This window comes from Cyanistes caeruleus, chromosome Z (assembly GCF_971803275.1).
Source record: "Cyanistes caeruleus chromosome Z, bCyaCae1.hap1.1, whole genome shotgun sequence".
Lineage (NCBI taxonomy): Eukaryota > Metazoa > Chordata > Aves > Passeriformes > Paridae > Cyanistes > Cyanistes caeruleus.
In genome coordinates, this window is record NC_141732.1 from 34,740,947 (window position 1) to 34,759,498 (window position 18,552).

At 38.7% G+C, this 18,552-nt stretch overlaps 1 protein-coding gene across 4 annotated transcripts in view; it reads left to right on the forward strand.

Moving 5' to 3' along the window:
• RNF38 (ring finger protein 38) overlaps window positions 1-18,552 on the forward strand; it is a 104,115-nt gene that overhangs the window by 42,002 nt on the left and 43,561 nt on the right. For 3 of the 4 annotated variants that reach the window (XM_086866661.1, XM_086866662.1, XM_086866663.1), the window contains one exon: window positions 12,964-13,034. In XM_086866661.1, the coding sequence (XP_086722787.1) occupies window positions 12,964-13,034 (71 nt within the window). Of the gene's footprint in view, window positions 1-12,963; window positions 13,035-18,457; window positions 18,546-18,552 lie in introns of those variants that run through there. The other variant, XM_086866664.1, reaches the window with a different exon arrangement.

Sequence of the window (18,552 nt, forward strand, 5' to 3'; positions counted from 1 at the left end):
TTCTTGGACAATGTATTACTATGGCATTTCATTGTTCTGCATTTTTTATCATTTGTTATGAAAGGATTTGGAATAGAAATACGCTTCTGCGGACTTCTCAGTAACTGACAAGTAGAATGTGGTAAAAATGGGGCTGTGTGGCTGTTTGAGTCTTAGTGGACCTCCAGATGGAAGAATCTTTCTGTATGTGTATTCTGTATGCTGTGAATTAATGAGAAACTGCCTGTATGCTGCATATTTTATAGAGCCAAAGATAGATAGTTTTTGATACCTTTACCCTTGATATCACCCATCTTGTTAGTTTTGATATTGGTCACGTTAGGCCATTTGATTCCAAATATTTAGCATAGACAGATGGGTTCAGCTTGTGTTGCTTGAATAGATACTTGACAGAAAGGTAAATTACCTTTCTGGTGGATATTACCTGCAGTGATTTCAGAATAGCATGTTAGTTGGAGCTAATTTTGTTAATGTGCTCTTTCCAATTTAATTTTGTTAATGTGCTCTTTTCTATTTTCTGTTGAGAACCTTAGATGAGTTTTGGAAAATGCAAGGATTATCAGAAGTGAAAAACTGAGTGGAGTTTAAATTAGTTATGAAAAGTAGATGACTGAGAATAGTTGGGCAGATTTATGGGGGATGGATCTGTCACTCTTCACTTGTCAACACCATCTACATGCAACTTGCAGATCCAGGATCCCAGAACTATTGTTTGTTGTGAGCTAATAGGCTGTGCCAAAAGAAGGAGAAATACAGTGCTGTCTTCTGTGCTCTCTCCAGACAGAATTGCTATTGACCAGACAGGATTATCCATTTGTTCTGAAGTATCAAAGCTTCCAGAGCTTCTTTACTGGAGCTATTAATGTCTTACAAAGGTGAAATAAATGTAAGCATTTGCTCCCATTTAAAGTTAAACAAACTAAACTCATTCCATGGCTGACAGGTTTCTAATCTGAGTGTTGAATATGTACCAGAAGAGTGCTTCTGTTAACTTTAATGATCTTGCTAAGACCTGGTAGCCTGTGGAATATGGATAGACCACTTTCTCTGTTTTTAAAAGAGAAAAGGCAACATTGTGCAAAAATAATGACTGATCCAACCATACTGAAGAGTTGCCCTAATTGCAATGCTCAATAGGGCATTGTGGGTATTCTTCTTACAGTGAAAAGCATATTTAACTCAAGAAGGTTTTCACCTCTATCCCAGGGCATATGGTTATTTTCACAGGAGTTTTTTTGTCTGCTGGTATTGCTGGAGAAACTAAAGTATTTTTCCTGTGTTAAATTTGGGAGGACTTTAGAAGATATATTCTGCAGTCTCCAGGGTTCATGACAAAGAGAAGTGCATTTTGGCTCAGAAAGTTAACTCTATCCTAGAAGTGATTTTTCCCCTCTTCTCTGCTCTTATGAGACCCCAGTGGGAATACTGCACCCCGTTCTGGGAACCTCAGTACACAAAAGGCATGGACCTGTTGAAACAGCTCCAAAGGAGGGCCACAAAAATGGTCAGAGGGCTGAAGCACCTCTCCTTTGAGGAGTGAAGGCTGTTGAGTCTGGAGGAGAGAAGTCTCTGGGAAGACCTTACTGTGACCTTTCAAAAGGAGATTTAAAAGATGAACAGAGATTTACTGACAAGACTTGTAGTGTCAGGGAGTGAAGGTTTTAAATGTAAGTTTCTCAGAGTACTTCTTCATTAAAAAATTTCCAGTTACCTAATATGCTTCTCAGATTTGAAACTTGGCACAGACTTGGTCTCCTGTTGCCAGTGTTCTGATTTACTCTCCTTATGGATGTCCTTTTAAATTAAAGAACTTTTAAAACTCAGAATCATCCAAGAAATTTTGAAAAGCTGGAAACTGAAAGCGAGAAACCTGATGTTTCTGTGTACTTGATTGCTGACAGAATTACTTGTAGTTTTTTACCTGTGAGTTATGCCTGTAATAACTGTCTCTCATAGAATTAAAACTGGGGATTATATACCAGTTGATATCCTTCCTCAGGATAGACAGTGTAGAAGGAAAAGGTTTTGAAAATGAGCAGAGAGTGTGGACAAGGGCGAGTGGGTTATAGGTGAGGACAGGGACTGGGAGCTGTGGAGTTGCCTAGGCACCTTGGGAAAGGAATACCAGGATCAGACAAAGTATGTGGTGGTGCATCTTGGTTTTAAAAGCCAGAGTACAAAAAAAAGGAGTTGTAAAAAATTCCTCATGACAGAATTAGCACAGAATTGTTATTTGGTAAAGCTTAATGTAATTTACTTACTGAATGTTACTCCAGAAACTTAGAACCTGCTTTTTCAGAGAAACATTCAGCATTTGATGGTACATAGATGTTAAATTTTCTTCTTACTTCTCAGAAGCTTTGTCTCATTAATGACAATGATACTTCTGCTTGTGATAAACCACGCTGAGGTTCCTTGAAATGTCTCTCTGTTTGTAAAAGCCTTGTCAGCTTGAGACAGGATATATCCAGAGAGGGAGGAAAACTGATATTGTGGAATTGAAATTTCTATTATAATATACTAAAAGCAGCACTGGGTTAAAAGAGGTGTTCTGTCAACCTTTTGTTCTTTTACTCCAAAGTAACTTCTATGTTATCATCATAGCTTGGTTTGTTCAGGGGACAGAAATATTACTAAACGTTTTTTATTATTTTTTTGAGAAGTGGGTGTGGTGTCTCTGCCTGCTGATGGCCTTATACTCTGCATGTATGAGAAAAAGACATAAAATGTTCATTGTTAACATGTTTTTCTTTGAAACAAGCCTGGGACAAATGCTTGCTAATTGGAACAAAACCAAGAAAGACAGGAAGAGAGACTTATTTCATGGCCTGTCAAATATAAATTAACTTTTTTGTTTCATTGGGCAAGTTGCTCCTACTGATTATTAGTGTAAGTTGCAGTTGTAAGCATTTAATGGGCTTCAGGGAGGTGAGGGATGTGGGGAACTCAGTAACAGGGCACTATTTAACTCTCATTTCTCTGGATTGTCTCTTAGACCACTCTTGCTTGTGTTCAGGTTTACACATTTTATCAAATGAACTGTCATTAGAGAGAGCTTGGGCTCTCTCTCTCGTTTGAAACAATTTCCTAGAAGTGGCTTGATCATGCGCCTTTAACCATGCTTTAAGAATTTATTCTGTTTCAAACAGATACTTGCAAGGTCAGTTCTTAAGTAGGAAATGCCTCTTTATTACTCTTTGCTTTATGGTTAGATTGAATATGCAGTGAAAATAAAAGACAAAAGAATAAATAATTGAAGTGCATTAAAACTTTGTTTCTGGGATTTCACTGACATTGGACTTCATCGCTCTTTCCTATTTGTGTCAAAGACTACAGGAATTGGCACCAACAATATTTTTATCACTGAAGCATTCTCTTTTCCAGGCTGGGCTGGATGGAAGCTTTAAGGCTTTTATCAGAAAAACCCGATCAAAACTGAAAACCCCAACCAAAAAATCACCGCAGTCTTTCTGAAGTTAATGCTAGATTTGACGACTCATAACATAAAAAACAGGCAGGGGGCAACAAGCTGAAGTTTAGAGTTAAAATTGTGCTCCTGTGCTTATTTGGGGTTTTTTTGGGGGGTAAAGATGGCTGGGTTTTGTTGTTAAAAATAAATGTATGCCATAGAAACCCCTTTATTAAACACATCCAGAAAATTTGTATAATCAGACATTGCTATTTTAGCAACTAAATGAAATTCTCAAGAGAAGATTAATTTCAAGAAAATCAGTTTAATAATGTAGTTACAAATAGAGAAAAACAAATGGCTTGAAATTTCAGGTAGCTTTTGAAAAATAACTTATATTCAGGAGGCTCAGACATTCAAGACAAGTGATTCTTAAAAACCAGTAATTCAAATTCCTATAAAGATGGAAATAGAACAGTGTAGGGGATATCTGTGTGATCTTTTATGCCCATACCAGGCCTTTAATGTAGCTGTGCTTGGTATTTGCATCTCTTGCTTCAGCTCCCACACAGTGGTTGATGAAAACTAAATTCCAGGACAAGATTAAAAGATTATATCTTTTTTTTTTTTTTAAAGTGCTTTGTGTCTTGCCAGTTTTATTCTTTGTTCTACAATTGATCTAATTTCAGCAAAAGTCAGCCTTGAGTTATTGAAAGACTTGTTTTCTCTCCTTTTCTAGCTGTTTGCATATGCTTTATGGTAACTGTGTTTGGATGCCTCTTGGGCTTATGGTGCTGCTGTTAGCCTCCTTTTGAAAAATTACAAGAATGGTCAAAAAGTTTCATTCTTTCTAAGTAGATATTGAACTTCTTGGAGGAGAGGCTCCTTATGAAAAGGCACTGCTATATATTGGCCCTTTGGTACTACTTTCTGTGGTGAGTTTCAGCTCACTCTTCCTCTGTAGAAGAATGTTACCATTCTCTCTGGAATGGCTGTAAATGTGCATATGAAGGGTGCAGGCATCCTTGCGCAGAAGCAATTCCGATGAAACAGCCTTCAGGGAACAGCAAGGAAACTGTGACTATCTACTGAGCAAAGCAGCCACAGCAACCAGATACCACAATCTGGAGATAACTGTTCAGAGTTTCCTAGCAAAAGTGTCCTTCTCTTGCAGAACTTCAGTGTAGAAAGGGAATTTCATTCTAGATTGTTAATAAACAATGAATTATTTTTGTTATGTATCAGAGATAACTCCAGTGTAGGAGCTGTGAATCTTACTGTAAACAGAGGAGATTAGAATGGAAAATAAAACATTGCTTTAATCTCTGTGTCTTAAAGCACGAAGCTTTCTGTCTCAAGTATTCTTTGTTAGGTGGGTATTGTAAGAGTCCTCTAGTACAGCAGTTAAGAGGAAGTATGCTTTTGTGCTTTAGCTGCAGAGGTCGTATGTTTCAAGCTGCAGCTTAAGTTTATGTCAGTTCTTCAGAAAGTCACCTCAGAATGATTTTGTCATGAGAGAAGATAAAAAGAGAATGACTGCTTAGAGGGGAAGGAACTGGTGATTGTGTTGTTCACTTGGTTCAAGTACCTGACTGCCATATCCATGGGAATAATTTCTTCTGAATCTGTACATCTTGTCTGTAGCACCATGGAATTATCTGCAGTGTACAGGTAGATCACCCACTAAGAAGCATACTGGTTGTGGGACTAATTGTTTTTGGAAATAGTTTTGGAAAATTGTTCCCTTCTCCACACAAAGGTTGGCTTATATAGTAGGTGTTATTTCTGTATGTCCTTAGAGCAGTTGAGATGGTTCAGACTCATGTTATGTTAAAATCAATAATCACACAGGCACTTTCAGCTTTCTTTTTGACATACCCTTTTTAAAAGGGTAAAAAGAAGGGCCCTGGAAATTACTGATCAGTCAGCCTCACCTCTGTGCCCAGCAAGATCATAGAACAGATCCTACTGCTACCTATCTCAAATCATAAAAGAGGACAAGGAGATGCGTAGAGACAGTCAGCTAGGCTTCTTCTCCAAGGGCAAATCATGCCTGACTAATCTCACAGCCTTCTATGATGGAGTCCTGACTGCGTCAGTGGACAAGGGAAGAGTACAGATATCTCCCTGGACTTCTGCAAAGCCTTTGACATGGTCCCACACAGTGTTCTTGTTGCTGAATTGGAGGGAGAAGGATCTGATGAATGTACTGCTTGTTGGGTAAGACATTGATTGGCTGCCATGTCCAAAGAGTTACAGTCAACAGTTCAGTATCCATGTGAAAACCAGTAATGACTGGTGTCTCTTAGGGGTCTCTACTGGGACAAGCATATTTTGATACCTTAATCAATGGCATAAGTTGAGCAGAACCTCAGCAATTTTGTGGATGACACCATGCTGAGTGGTGCAGTTGATAGGCTTGATGAAGGGGATGCCATCCATCTCTAGATGGCATTGAGTGGACCCGTGTGAACCTCATGGGGTTTAACAAGGCCAACTGCAAGGTCTTGCCCCCTGGGTCAGTGCAATCCCCCATTTCCATGGAGCATGGATGAATTGATTGAATGCAGCCCTGCAAAGAAAGACTTTAGGTATATTAGTGGATGAACATCCACATGAGTCAGCAGTATGTATTTACAACTCACATGTCCTAACATGCCAGGCAACATGCTAACATACTAACAGCCATGTCCTCAGTTGTCTGAAGAGAAGCATGGCCAGCAGGTCAAGAGAGGTGATTCTGCTCTTTGTACTGCACTCTGTTGAGACCCCCATCTATAGTAATGCATCCAGCTCTGGGGTCGTCATGATTTTAAGTGGAAAGAGGGTAGATTTAGAAATATAAGGAGGACAGAAGGAAGACAGTTTGAACAGTGAGGGTGGAGAAATACTGGAGCTGGTTGCCCTCATGTGGATGTTGTGTAGAAGTTGTAGAAGTTCCATCACAGAAAGTATTGAAGGTGAGGTTGAACAGTGTTTTGAGCAACCTGGTCTAATGATAGATGGAATAGATGGTATTTAAAGGTTCCTTAAAATCCACATGGTTCTATGATTCTTTGAAATAAGCTTGTACTGAATTAACAGTGAATTTTCCCAGGGGATTTGAACTGTCTTCTGGTGCAGGATTTTTGGTTGCAAAGTTTTTAAATTATTTCCTGGTCCTGATTCCTTCTTCCATGTTCAATTCAATCTTCCATGTTTGACACTTGCGAAAAACTTGTTTGAGGCAGCTGGAAACAGTGTGATTTTTATGAATGTGGTTTGTCAGAGATAGGATACAGAGGTAACAGAGAGGGAATGGTCTAAATAGCTCACTTGACACAAATAGTGCTTTTACCTTACTTGTTTATATAGTTCTTTTTCTCTGATTGTGACTTACTGCTAGGAACCAGACTCAATATCCTGCTAACATTTTGTTCATGCTTGGCTGTGTAGTCTCTTGAGATATAGTTTGTGTCTTGACATTTTGAGTGTTAAGAGCACCAGTAAAATACTGGTACTGTGTTTATGGGTGTAGTAGTATTTCTGCATTAAGCTGATTTCCTGAAGGTTTATTGGTGCTGTAAATTTTTCACCACATGATTTCTTGCTGAACAGCTCCTTGAATAAGCAGGAATAAACCAAAGCAAAAAGAATAGAGCAAAGCAAATAGAGCTGTCAATAAGCCTACAAAAAACATTTCTTGCTTTTGTATGTGCACTGTAAAGATATGAAAACACACATTTTAGAATACTTCATGGTTATTGAGTCTTTGGTTATTCAGTAATGCTGCATTGTTAGTTGAGGAAAAAATCTCCTCTTGTTGTACTTGATACCTCACTTGAGCTGGAAAACTATAGAGTATATGGGGAAGCATGTTGCTGATGAATTGAAACCTTCAAACACTTTACAGCGTGAAAGTGATTCACATATTTTTGCAGGCATGTGCTTAGCTTAAAAATAAGCAAATATTTTCAGAATTTGGACCTTACAAGGTGAAGTTGGGTGGCTGCCAAAGCAGTAGCCTCTTTCCTTGTCCCAGACTGCTGTGGAGGGGATGAAACTAAATGGTTGTTTCTGTGGGTTAGTATCTGAAATGTAGTTGTTCTCATGCTTCATTAAAATCATGCAGCTGCTAAAGTTAGTGAAGAAGGAAGAAGGCAACAGATAGGCCACAGTACTTGTTGTATGAGGTGAGGGGGCCATTATTATAAGCATGTTAAACTTTTGACACTGTGTTCTCATCTCGATTGGCCATATCTTGTGTGACAGTCTGGAAAAATAGCCATGCTGGGGTCTGGGGTCTTCTTGCTCTTCATCAGTTCATCATGTCGTAACAAGTAGTTGCCATGTGGTCATCTTCACACTGTCTTAGACTGGTTTTGGTGTGAGTTTCTGTTAGTGTTATAGTCCATGTTGAAATATAGTTGTTACAGTTCATAAGCCACAATCTATGGGCTGTCTATTCTAGCTATTTTTTTAAAAATAGTATTTAAGTTGCTAGGTTTGTCTGTACTAATTGTTATTAACGTTCAGAATTTCAGCTCCAGGTTTCACTATAATACATCTTTGACTTACACAACATGGCCTTATAGTTCAGATACAGTTCACCTTGCGTCGCAACAATTCAGACTGCATATACCTACTTCCAAATAATAGAACATTTTCAACACTGAGGTAAACAGTATATAGATGGGGTTATATTCAGATGGCTGCTACAAGATCCATTTTGTGGACAGTTCCTGAAGTAAGCTGTCCAGTTTATACTGTAAATTTAAATTGGATGTTCCTTGAAGTAAAAGTGTTCATGTAGTCTTGTAGAAACACAGCAGAAACCTCAGGTAAAAAGAACTTTCTTATGTTCAGCTTTGTATATGAGTTTTGTTTATGAAGCTGACGCCTGCCTCATATTCAGGCTTTTTGCTTTACTAAAGTAAGTTTGTCTGTTCTTTTTTTAAGCTCTGGTATTGCTAAAATATGTCAGACTTCAAGGTTTTAAAATACAAAGTCTTCCCTTTAGGTTTATCTCCTTTTCTCCAGAAATATCTGAGAGGTGTCATTCAGTCAGAAGTTTGACTGGAAGGTACACTTAACTTATATGCAATTAATGTAGGCCCAGATTTAATTTTGAACTCTCAGTTGTGTCATTTTTATCCCATTTCTTGCTGGTTAGTAAGCATGCTGTTTGTTTCTCTGATAGCTGGAGAAAAAGGAAAAGCTGAGGGAGATTCTTTTGCAGAGTGTTTCTCTGCATCTTCCTGGATGCTTACTGGATATCTAAATTCTCACTGGGTGTGTGGAATTCAGGACAGCATTCCTTGGCTGAGCATTGTGGGTGGGAGAAGAGGCTGTCAGGTTTACCAGTAATGTTGACTGGGCCGGGGTGTGGAAGGGGACACCAGAACTCAGAAAACACCATCAAACCTATGCTGGTTGTAGTTTGACAAGAGCATGGATTTCTTGATGAGGAAGAAGAAGGAAAGGAAGGAGGGAAGTTCAGGAGGTATTTTATCTTTTTGTTTTCTTCTCCAGTGAGTTTAGGCTTCTTCTGGCTAGAATGTGTTCCAGAGTTTCATCACAGCATCTTAGATACTTCATGCTGAGGAATTGCTTTAAATTATCAATGTTATGTCTCATACCATGCAACTGAAAATTAATTGCTCTTGCTAGAGTGTAATAAATTCTTTCAACAACTTAAGTGGATGCAAATCCATGGGAGTTTATTAAAAAGGGTGGAAGGAAGAAGGGAAGAATGGAAGTCCTAGTATGCACAGTATGCAGCTAGCATGCAATGTATCATGTTTCTTCTTTGTGGTCAGATTTGCAGGCATGGGGAAAACAGTTAAAGAGTATTATAATGATTAATTTGCAGCCTTGCTCTTACTTGACCAACCTGAGTAGCTGTATCTTCTATTGAACTCCCCTCTAATTTTTCTATTGTAACAGCAAAATATTCTGTTTACCCATTAAGTAACTTCTTCATGGCAGTTTGAAAGGCTCTTGAATTAGAAGCGGCATCTAAAATCTAAGTAATGTGCCACAGGTAGAGGAACATTGTTGACTAGCACATGATAATAATCTGCAGGAGTGGTTTGCATTATTTTGTTGGAAGTTGAGCTCCTAGATCAGAGACAATTTAACCTCCCTTCCTTGTACCTTTTCAAGTAGACTTGAAAGTAGCCATCCATGGCTGTATCTCACCAGAGATACTTACATGTACTCCATTCAACTCACAGGTGTTTTAAAGGGAGCAGTTAATTACGACTTGATCAAATTCAGACTTTGTTTATGTGCATTTAGTCGTTTCCATGCTCAAGTCTGCAAATCAAACCTTTAGCCCAGAACTTGTCTGATTCATGCGACATAGTAAGACTCAACAGCTTAACTCTAGATAAAGTAGGTTTAATAGTACAGGTGTCATACACAAGTGATTTCGTAATGAGACTGGTGCTGGAGAGTCAGTGAATGTATTAATCACTGTCATTCATTTATGCAATGAGATACTTCCAGTAGGTCTGATGTTATTGAATTAAAAGGTTTGAAATCACACCTCTTTTTCCCTTTGACTAGGATTGTGTGTGTTCAGACTGTTTAAATTGGCAAGCATGAAGCAGGCCTTTCAAACCTGATACTGATTCTCCTTTTATTATGATGCAGAAGTTAGACAGAACCCATGCAATTCTGAAGATTCTTTTTGCTGTTCAGTTTAATGTGTGGGTTTAGGAGAAAAACAATCTCCTATGGCAGCTGGGGAGTGCACCACTCTTTCTTGCCTGTTCCAAAAGAGCTAATGTTTCCGCTGGAGTGCAAGTCATAATACTAAGCTGGGTATCTCACTTTATTTGAAGAAAGGTGTGTTATATATATATATATATATATATATATATATACACACATGTAGCGCCTCAGTTGAAGGGCATCACTGTCTACCCTGTCTGATACTGGTAATGGTGAAGGAATGCCTGATCTGGTGTTTCATGTATGCCTGCTGTGTTTTGGAGGTGTCTCAGCATAAATTGAGGCTACTCTTTTGTCACCTAGGTATTACAAGCTGTGAATCTGAGAAAACCAACTGACTTTTACAAAGTGCCCTGTTACTTGCACAGGGTGTGAAATTGCTTTGGATTGTGGGAGAGAGGAAATTCAAACTGGGATTAGGTTTGAGAAAATGATAGGCATTAGACCTCACAGTTGCATCTGCTGAACACAGTAGCAAGGAAGTGCATTTGGGAAGGTGCTGAGGGCTATGGCCCTCTATGCCACATTCTGCGCCTTTTGTGGAATATTGATAGCGTTTACCTCCATCTCAGTCGGCTTTGCAGAGATAATTCTTCACTCAGAATTAAAGCTTTGATTGTAGTACCCCTAGGATATTCTAGCCTTGGAGTGCAGCTAGTCTTGAGTTGGTTTGAAATTCCCTGTAAATTTAGGGATATGAAAGTAGTTTAACTGAATTTGTATCTACTCCCTGCAGTCGGTGCAATGCAGATTGTCTTTTGTTCCTTTCAGTCCTCTGGCACCTTTAATGGTTAAACAAAAATGTAGAAGTCTTTGACACAGCCTAGAGAGCTGTTGAGGTCATTTTTGAGATTCTGACTCTGCTCTTCCTTGCAGGTGGATGAAAGGTGATTAACTTGTCTTCAGGTTTGTGGTTCAATCTGTCAGGAAGAAAGTGCTTTAAAAACATAATAACTCAGTTATTAAAAAATGCTTTTCTATTTTTTATATATATATATTTAAGATCAGAAAAGTCCTACAGGATTTCCTAACCTTGTAACTCAACACTATATATTGCACTGCCATTAAGCAGAGCCTTTAGCTGGCAGGCCACTGTGTCAGTGTCTTCAGATCTGTTGCCTCTGCTGTCCCCATTCAAGGAACTGCATTATCAATGCTGTCTTTGATGTAAATCCTTTTCCAAAGGCAGCTTTTGGTGAGGCTGTTGGTGAGGTCAGCCAACTCAGTGGTGCAAAACAGCCAGGATGTGTGTAATGCCTTTACTTTTCATAGTTAGGGATTGTGTCTTACATCTTGCTATTGTACTGTGGGGTATTAGTTGACTGGAAATGAAACAAATATGTCATAAAGGCCATGAATCCTGTTAAGAGTAAAAAAAAAAAAGAATTTAAAGGAAAATGTTTCCATATTTTCTGCTAACTGCACTTGATTGTCTGCAGTTGAATTTGACTGAAACATGTAGATAAAACCTAAGCTAGACTTTCTCTTGGTAATGTGGATATTGTTAGAATTGAAGGTATGGCATCATGAAAACTGATGAGCTGCCCAGGTGCCTTGTGTTGCATTACTGACTTGTACCTCTGCTACTGGAGCTGTGTTGCTACTGCTGGTACCTGTTATAGCTAGAACAAAGTCAGCTTAGCATTGTGATGGTGTGTGCGATCACTGTTCGTGAAAAGCCTACCTGTAAAGCATATAATGTGGACTTGTAATGCCAGGCCCACGTTTATGAGTTTTAATTTATTAGGGAGTAAGTCTTAGGAATTTCACCTCTGGAAATTACTTTCACTATCTACATGCATAAATGCCTGAAACAAGTTTATATGTATTTGTTGTAATTTGGCTGAACTTAAATATGTTTTGTTGCCTATTTTCCTACTTTAGACCAATTAAAGAGGTTGTATTTTATATCAGTTCTGCCTCTGGGGTAATGGGCAGAAATATATCAAGCCTTTCTTTTAATCCTCTCTTCTCCTGGGTTTTGTAGGTTGCTTTTGAGCTTGAACTGACTCTAGTTTCAAGAAAATGCGTGGAGTGTTTGTAGTGACACACTTGTGGTTTGCATAAGTCAAGTAGGAGGGGAGCACGACATATTTCAAACAGTTTAAAACTGGTTTGTTTTTTACCTTTTCACCTTGAAAGTACAGTGATTATTTCTTTGCCTTCCCTTCCTACAAAAAATACACAGTAAGATCATGCTCTACTGCTGTTCAAGTCCATACAGTGACTCCTATGACAAAATAATATTTTTTTCTGAAGTGGTAAGTCAGAAATAAGCTTTGTAAAATATTTTCATATATTCCTTGGACAAAAGTCTCAGGACTGGGGTAAGCCTTCATAGGGGTGAAGGCTTTTGTTCCTAGGCATAAAGAAACTTGTATAGAAACATTAAGCAGGCAGAAATTCCATTACCAGAAAACTAGACACAATTAAAACTTTGACCTTGGAATTTTCCTCTTTTATTCTTAATGTATTACTGGAATGTCTGGTGTGTGGTTACCCAGTGTACTGAAAATGTTCTATAGTACAGTATATAATCTCAAATAGTGTAGTTTCTCCTTATTTGTATACGTACATATGTACTTTACTGCATTTCTTTGTTTTGGATTGATGAATTAGGTATGATTATATTCTGTTTAAAAGTCTTAAAAAATGTATATAGGAAGACATTGGCACACTTATAAAATGTATCTCTGATGCTTATTCGGTTACCAAACCTAGCTTTTTGGCAACTAAATCTTGGAGAAAAGGAAGTTTGCCAAATTTATGTTTAGTGTTCACAGAAATTGAGTCATCATTTTAGTAATTTTTTTCTCCCTTCCCTCCTTGTTTTCCAGGTAGTATTGGTACATCGTTTCAATGCCACTCAATCCATCAAGATCACATTTGTACTGATGACAGTGACAAGGTGAGATTTATGTGAATCTTTCATTCACAAGATGCATTTGCATTTCCAGGGTTTTTATATATTGCTTTTACTACACAAAGATGTATTGTTTTGCAGATATAACAGTCAGTTCTCAGAGTTACTTTGTGAACTGTCTCTAGCCTAATAAGATATATATTTTTCTCCAGACAATCTTTCAGACAGTTCATGAGAAATTTGTCTTTAGTATTGTATTTTTATTTATGTTTGTGTTCCTTTGCTGTTCTAAATATTTGTGATACACCATATTGACACCCTCAGTTAATAAATAACAGTGATTTTGCAAGTTTCTAAATAAGGTAGGATGTCTTGTTTCTTCTGACTTAGAGCCTAGCTATGTGTTCAAAGGTGGTTTTTTTGGGTTTTTTTTTTCCTTTTTTTTTTTTTTTTCCCTCACGGTAGCAGAATTTTCCTGTTTTGGAATTGGGAAGCTTTTACAGATCGGAACTTTTTGTTCAGTGGTGCAGCCTCAAAACAGCAACCTATCTAGTGGTGTGCATGTGTTTCTGTAACTTTTTTTTGACACATTTGCAGATTAGTTTGCTGGGGGTCAGTAGGGTATTGGGTATTAAATGTTCAATGATACTAGGATCACTACTGTAACTGTGGCATACACAAGGAGTACTTTTGAAAAGAGTAATTTTGACATTGAACTGCTTGTGAGACTGGCTGTTGATGGTTTTACCTTAAGCTTTATTGTCTGTAAATACTGCAAATTGATTGATTTTAGTTCAACATGTAATGTGTCCTACATTGTATGCAAGCATGACATGTCATAGTAAACTAACTTTTTGGCCAGACATGCCTGGAAAGGGGCAGGTATTAGTCTAATTCTAAATAATTTTTCTTGGGAGGTAAAATGCAACCTGCATGGCACTGCCTTAGTAAATGCACTAATCGTTATGCTTTGAAATTCTGGAGTAAGTTAATTTTATAATTGTTCCAGCTTATCCTTGAGCTAGAGTTGTTTTCAGAAAGAATTTCTATTACTGATCTACTGCCTTCCTATCTGTTTTTTCTTCCCTCTTTCACTTTCCTTCCTCCAATTTTGTGGGTATTTTTTTGTTTGGCTTTTGTTTTGTTTTGTTTCATAGGGTTTTTAGGGTTCTTTTGTTTGTTTGGGGTTTTTTTGGGGTGTTGTTGTTGTGGTTTGGGTTTTTTTTTTTTTTGTTTGCTTGTTTGTTTGTTTTGTGTATGTGTGTATTTGCTTTCTTGTTGGGGGATTTTTTTGGAGGTATTGTTGGCTTTTTTTTGGTGTGGTTTAGTGTTTTAGCTTAATTTTACTTTTAGGTACCACCCTAGATTTGGTTACGGATTCATCCCACAGAATGCTATCCGGAACATGGTGAACATTATTCTAAGTTTCCACTTAATTATCTGGTTAGCTATATTTGGCAGTATTCACTGCTTTGTTTTTTGGGCCCTATGTACTCTGCACTGGAAGATTCTTGGGTGAGGAATGTATAGGGGAAATTTAATTTCAAAGCCATCCTAGTGCACCAACCTAACCATTTTCCTTTTGTGAGCCATGGAAGGCCATTTCTTGTGTTACACTGATAGTCTTCCCTTAGTTTTATATTGTATCAAGGCAATTAAAACTGGTTTAAATCTTGCTGGAAAATGCTTTTGTTAGGCGCTTCACTGGTTTGGGGGCAGGGGAGTAGGAAGGGGTGTGGCAGCTTACCTGGTATAAGTTTCAGAAGAGTGGTTGTTTGGCATACTATCTGTCTCCATATTAATAGAGGAATTGGGCCAAATGTTATTTTTGCATATTTAGAGATGGTGGAAGAAAACAATCTTTCTCATTGGGGTTGATTCTGCACCAATTGAGCAAGAACTTCCAACTGTAAATTTTACTGAAGTAGAACTAGTATAAAAAGCAGAAAGAATGTGGGTTTGGATCTATTAAAAAGATCCAAATGTTTTTTTCCTTCAGGTGTCATGTTTATTTCTTAAGGGTTTTGATTTTTCTGTTAGAAGGCGTGAAGCTGTTTGACTTGGATTTTATAGGAAATTCTAGTTGATTACTTGATTAAAATAACCACTTGTTTGGAAAAACAAGGAACAGTCTGCTTGTCCAGGTCCTTCTGGATGGCATCCTGTCCTTCAGGAGTGTCAACCACGTCACTGAGCTTGGTGTCATCTGCAAATTTGATGGGGTTGCACTTGATTCCTTCATCTATGTGAAGGTATTGAATAACACTGGTCCTGATACAGATCCCTATGGAACACAATCTGTCACTGATGTTTACTGGGACTCTGAGCTTTCAGCCACTATCCTCTGGATGCCCACTGATTGGGGTTTGTTGATTTTTTCCAAAGGGTTTGTGTATATGTATATACTTCTTTAAAATCATAACTAATTATTTCTAAAAGTAGCTTGTACTAGGGTACAATTGCAATTCCCTATCACTCCTTGCTTGTATGCACACATGCCTACATTCTTGTGTCAGTTTTGGTCACACTGTGTTTCCACTATGGTTTCCACTATGAGTTACTTTGAAAATCAGGTTCTGATTTATTCTGCCATTACTGAGAGATACCACCTGTTCATATTGGTATTAATATAATTTAAATTATATTAAATACAGGATTTAATTGATTTATCTACAAATTTATTACTTGTTGGGCCTTTTTGTATTCATTCTAGAAACTCCATGAAAACCATGCATTTAAAATAGTTCGACATGTCTTTGATGAGTCAACGGGCATATTTCAGCAAAATAATTTATTACTTTTTGCCTGATTACACCTAACTGGTTTTTGCATTGTAGAAGAAATGTAAAGGTAAATATTTGACTGGCAACCTACATATATTTTACAGTAGCTTCTCTACAAGCTCAGCTGTCATTTTCTGGACAACAGCATGAGAAAAGTTCCATGCCACACCACACATGCTAAAGGAACGTTGCAATCTTAATGAAAACAATTCCCAGGCTTCCACCCCAATTACTGGATTTTGTTGACTTGGCATATGAGAATCTTAAATTCATGTTCAGTGACATCAGCAGGAAACCGAATCTAAGATTTTTCATGTGTGGACTCATTGCATTAAGAGGGAAGTGTCATTGTTGAGAGTGCTATTAACACTACTAAGAGCTTGTCTAATTTTGTTGCACCAAAAACAGTACTTCTTGTCTTACAGAGAAATCTAATAATAGCATAGGTATAAAATACATTTCCTATTTTACTTGGGGTAGAAAAGTGATTAAAATTGAGATTTATTTTAAAATAAATTTAATTAAATTAATTAAAATAATAATTTGTTTCTTTGGTGGTGGGAGCTTTTAAACTTCAGTGCATGAGTCAGGGCACAATTCATGCTTGTAATTTCTTTGATTTTTGCATTAAAGTATAAATATTAAATGAAAGAACTGAATGCATTTCTTTGTTGTGCACAGCATTTAGGGAAAGGTCTGTGTAAGAAGGAGCTGGTGTTTCTTGGTATATTGCTTTAATGCTCAAGCAGTGGATTCCTACTAGTGTTACAGAAAAATGCAAATTTATCATCCTGCAGAGCCTTTAAGTCATACCAAGTTTATTTAGCTTCAAAAAAAATATTTTTTTATTCCTTTGGTGGCTGTTTTACTAGTGGTGTGCTTCCATTAGAGAATGCTAACTCATCTTGAACAGGAAGTCCAAAGATACAACACTTAACTACTCTTGCGATCTCTTTGCACAGGTATTATCAAGTTATCTATTCCATGCAATTAAAAACCAAATTGATGACCCAGTAGTAATGGGGAAAAAACCCCAAAACCAAAACCAAATCACTGTGGGGCAATCCAGTGGAATTTTTTTCACTATTACTAAGGGGTTGGTAATTATACTTTGTTTTTCTCCTTTTTTAGCTTAATTTATTTTACTTTCACAGTATGTAAAGAATTTTTGCTTTTTGGTTCTTATTACTAAAATACATAGCTACATAATTTATTTTACTATTTCTAACCTTCAAATTTCCCAGCTAGTTAGTACATATTCCACACACATTTTTGTGTCACTGGCTTGAGGTGATGCTGCCTTGACAGTGGAATTGAATGGGATGATCTCCAGAGGTCCCTGCCATCCCTAACAATTCTGTGCTTTTATGAACTTACTCTCATTTGCCTGTCTTAATGACATCATCGTGGACTTCAGGTACTGAGTCTCTACCACAGAGTCCTGTCAACTCATTAAAAAGATGACAATACAAGAAGGGAAGTATTTTAAAACTCCAATCTTGAAGTAAAAACTACCAGTTTTGTGTTCTACTTTGTATGGTGTAGTGTTTGGTAGCATAAGCCAACGAAATTCACGCATAGCTGAACAAAAAATGATTCACAAATTCACGTATTTGAAGGACCCATCACATTTATTAATATATGATGTATTATATAGGGCTGCATGCACCTCTTGAGGGGAATGTTTGAGGGGCAGTACATAGAAAAATGGGACTATTAGCAGGAATTTATTTTGCCCCCTCCAGTTTGAAAACCAGAAAATTTTCTTGTGCAGTTAGGACAGGTGAGATTCATTCCTCATTGTGTGTATTGTTGTCACACCCACACACTCTTAGTCCCACTTCATTCTGACGGTGTTTACTGAGCATTTACTTTTTCATTTCACCTCTGGCAGCTGCAGGGATGTCATTTACCAGTTTTCCAGCACTTTCATGCTTAGTGAGTCATCTCCTTTAGAACGTTCTTTACACCTACAGCAGATGATTTGTTTTCCTGAATCAGAGTTGGGGAAAACTTCAATTAGGCTGAGGTAGAGAGTGCAGGTAAATTTGAAAGGTGAAAAATAAGGCGATAATATCTTATTTCAGGGGGAACAGCTCGAGTATTTCAGTTCCGTGAGGCTGTTTGCTCCCTTTGCTGCTCCGGGCTCCATCCGGAGCCCATGCCCGCGCCGGCACCTTCAGCAGAAGGCTGATGCTGTTTCTCCACTGACTCTCGAAAGAAGGTTAGCGCAAGGTGGAGGTCGGTCTCCTCTATCAACAGAACCAGAGGACGTGGCCGCAAGCCGCGCCAGGGGAGGTTCGGGTTGGACATGATGAAGGATTTCTTCAGCGGCTCGTCAGACACTGGGACGGGCTGCGCAGGCAGGCGATGGAGTCTCCGTCGCGGAAGGTGTTTAAGGAAGGATTGGACGTGACACACAGTGCCACGGTGGGGTTGAGAAGATGGAGATCGGCCCCATATTGGCCCCCATAATCTCGGAGGTGTCTCCCGACGCAATCGGCCTTGCGCTCCTATGAAACCGAAACTAAACGGGGGCCGAGGGGGCAGGGGCGGGGGGGGAGCCGTCACCGCAGCGCGCAGGCGCATTGGGCGCGCGGCGGGCGCAGACAAAGGACGCCCCGCGCCGATGACGCTGTGTGACGTCACCGGCCAGCGGGGAGTGACGTCACCGGCCCGGGGGGCGGGGTCCGCGCTCCCGGAAGCGCTCGCCGAAGGGTCGGGCCCGGCCCGAGGCGGCCGCGGCGGCCCCGGGGGTGAGGCGGGGCCGCAGGTACCGG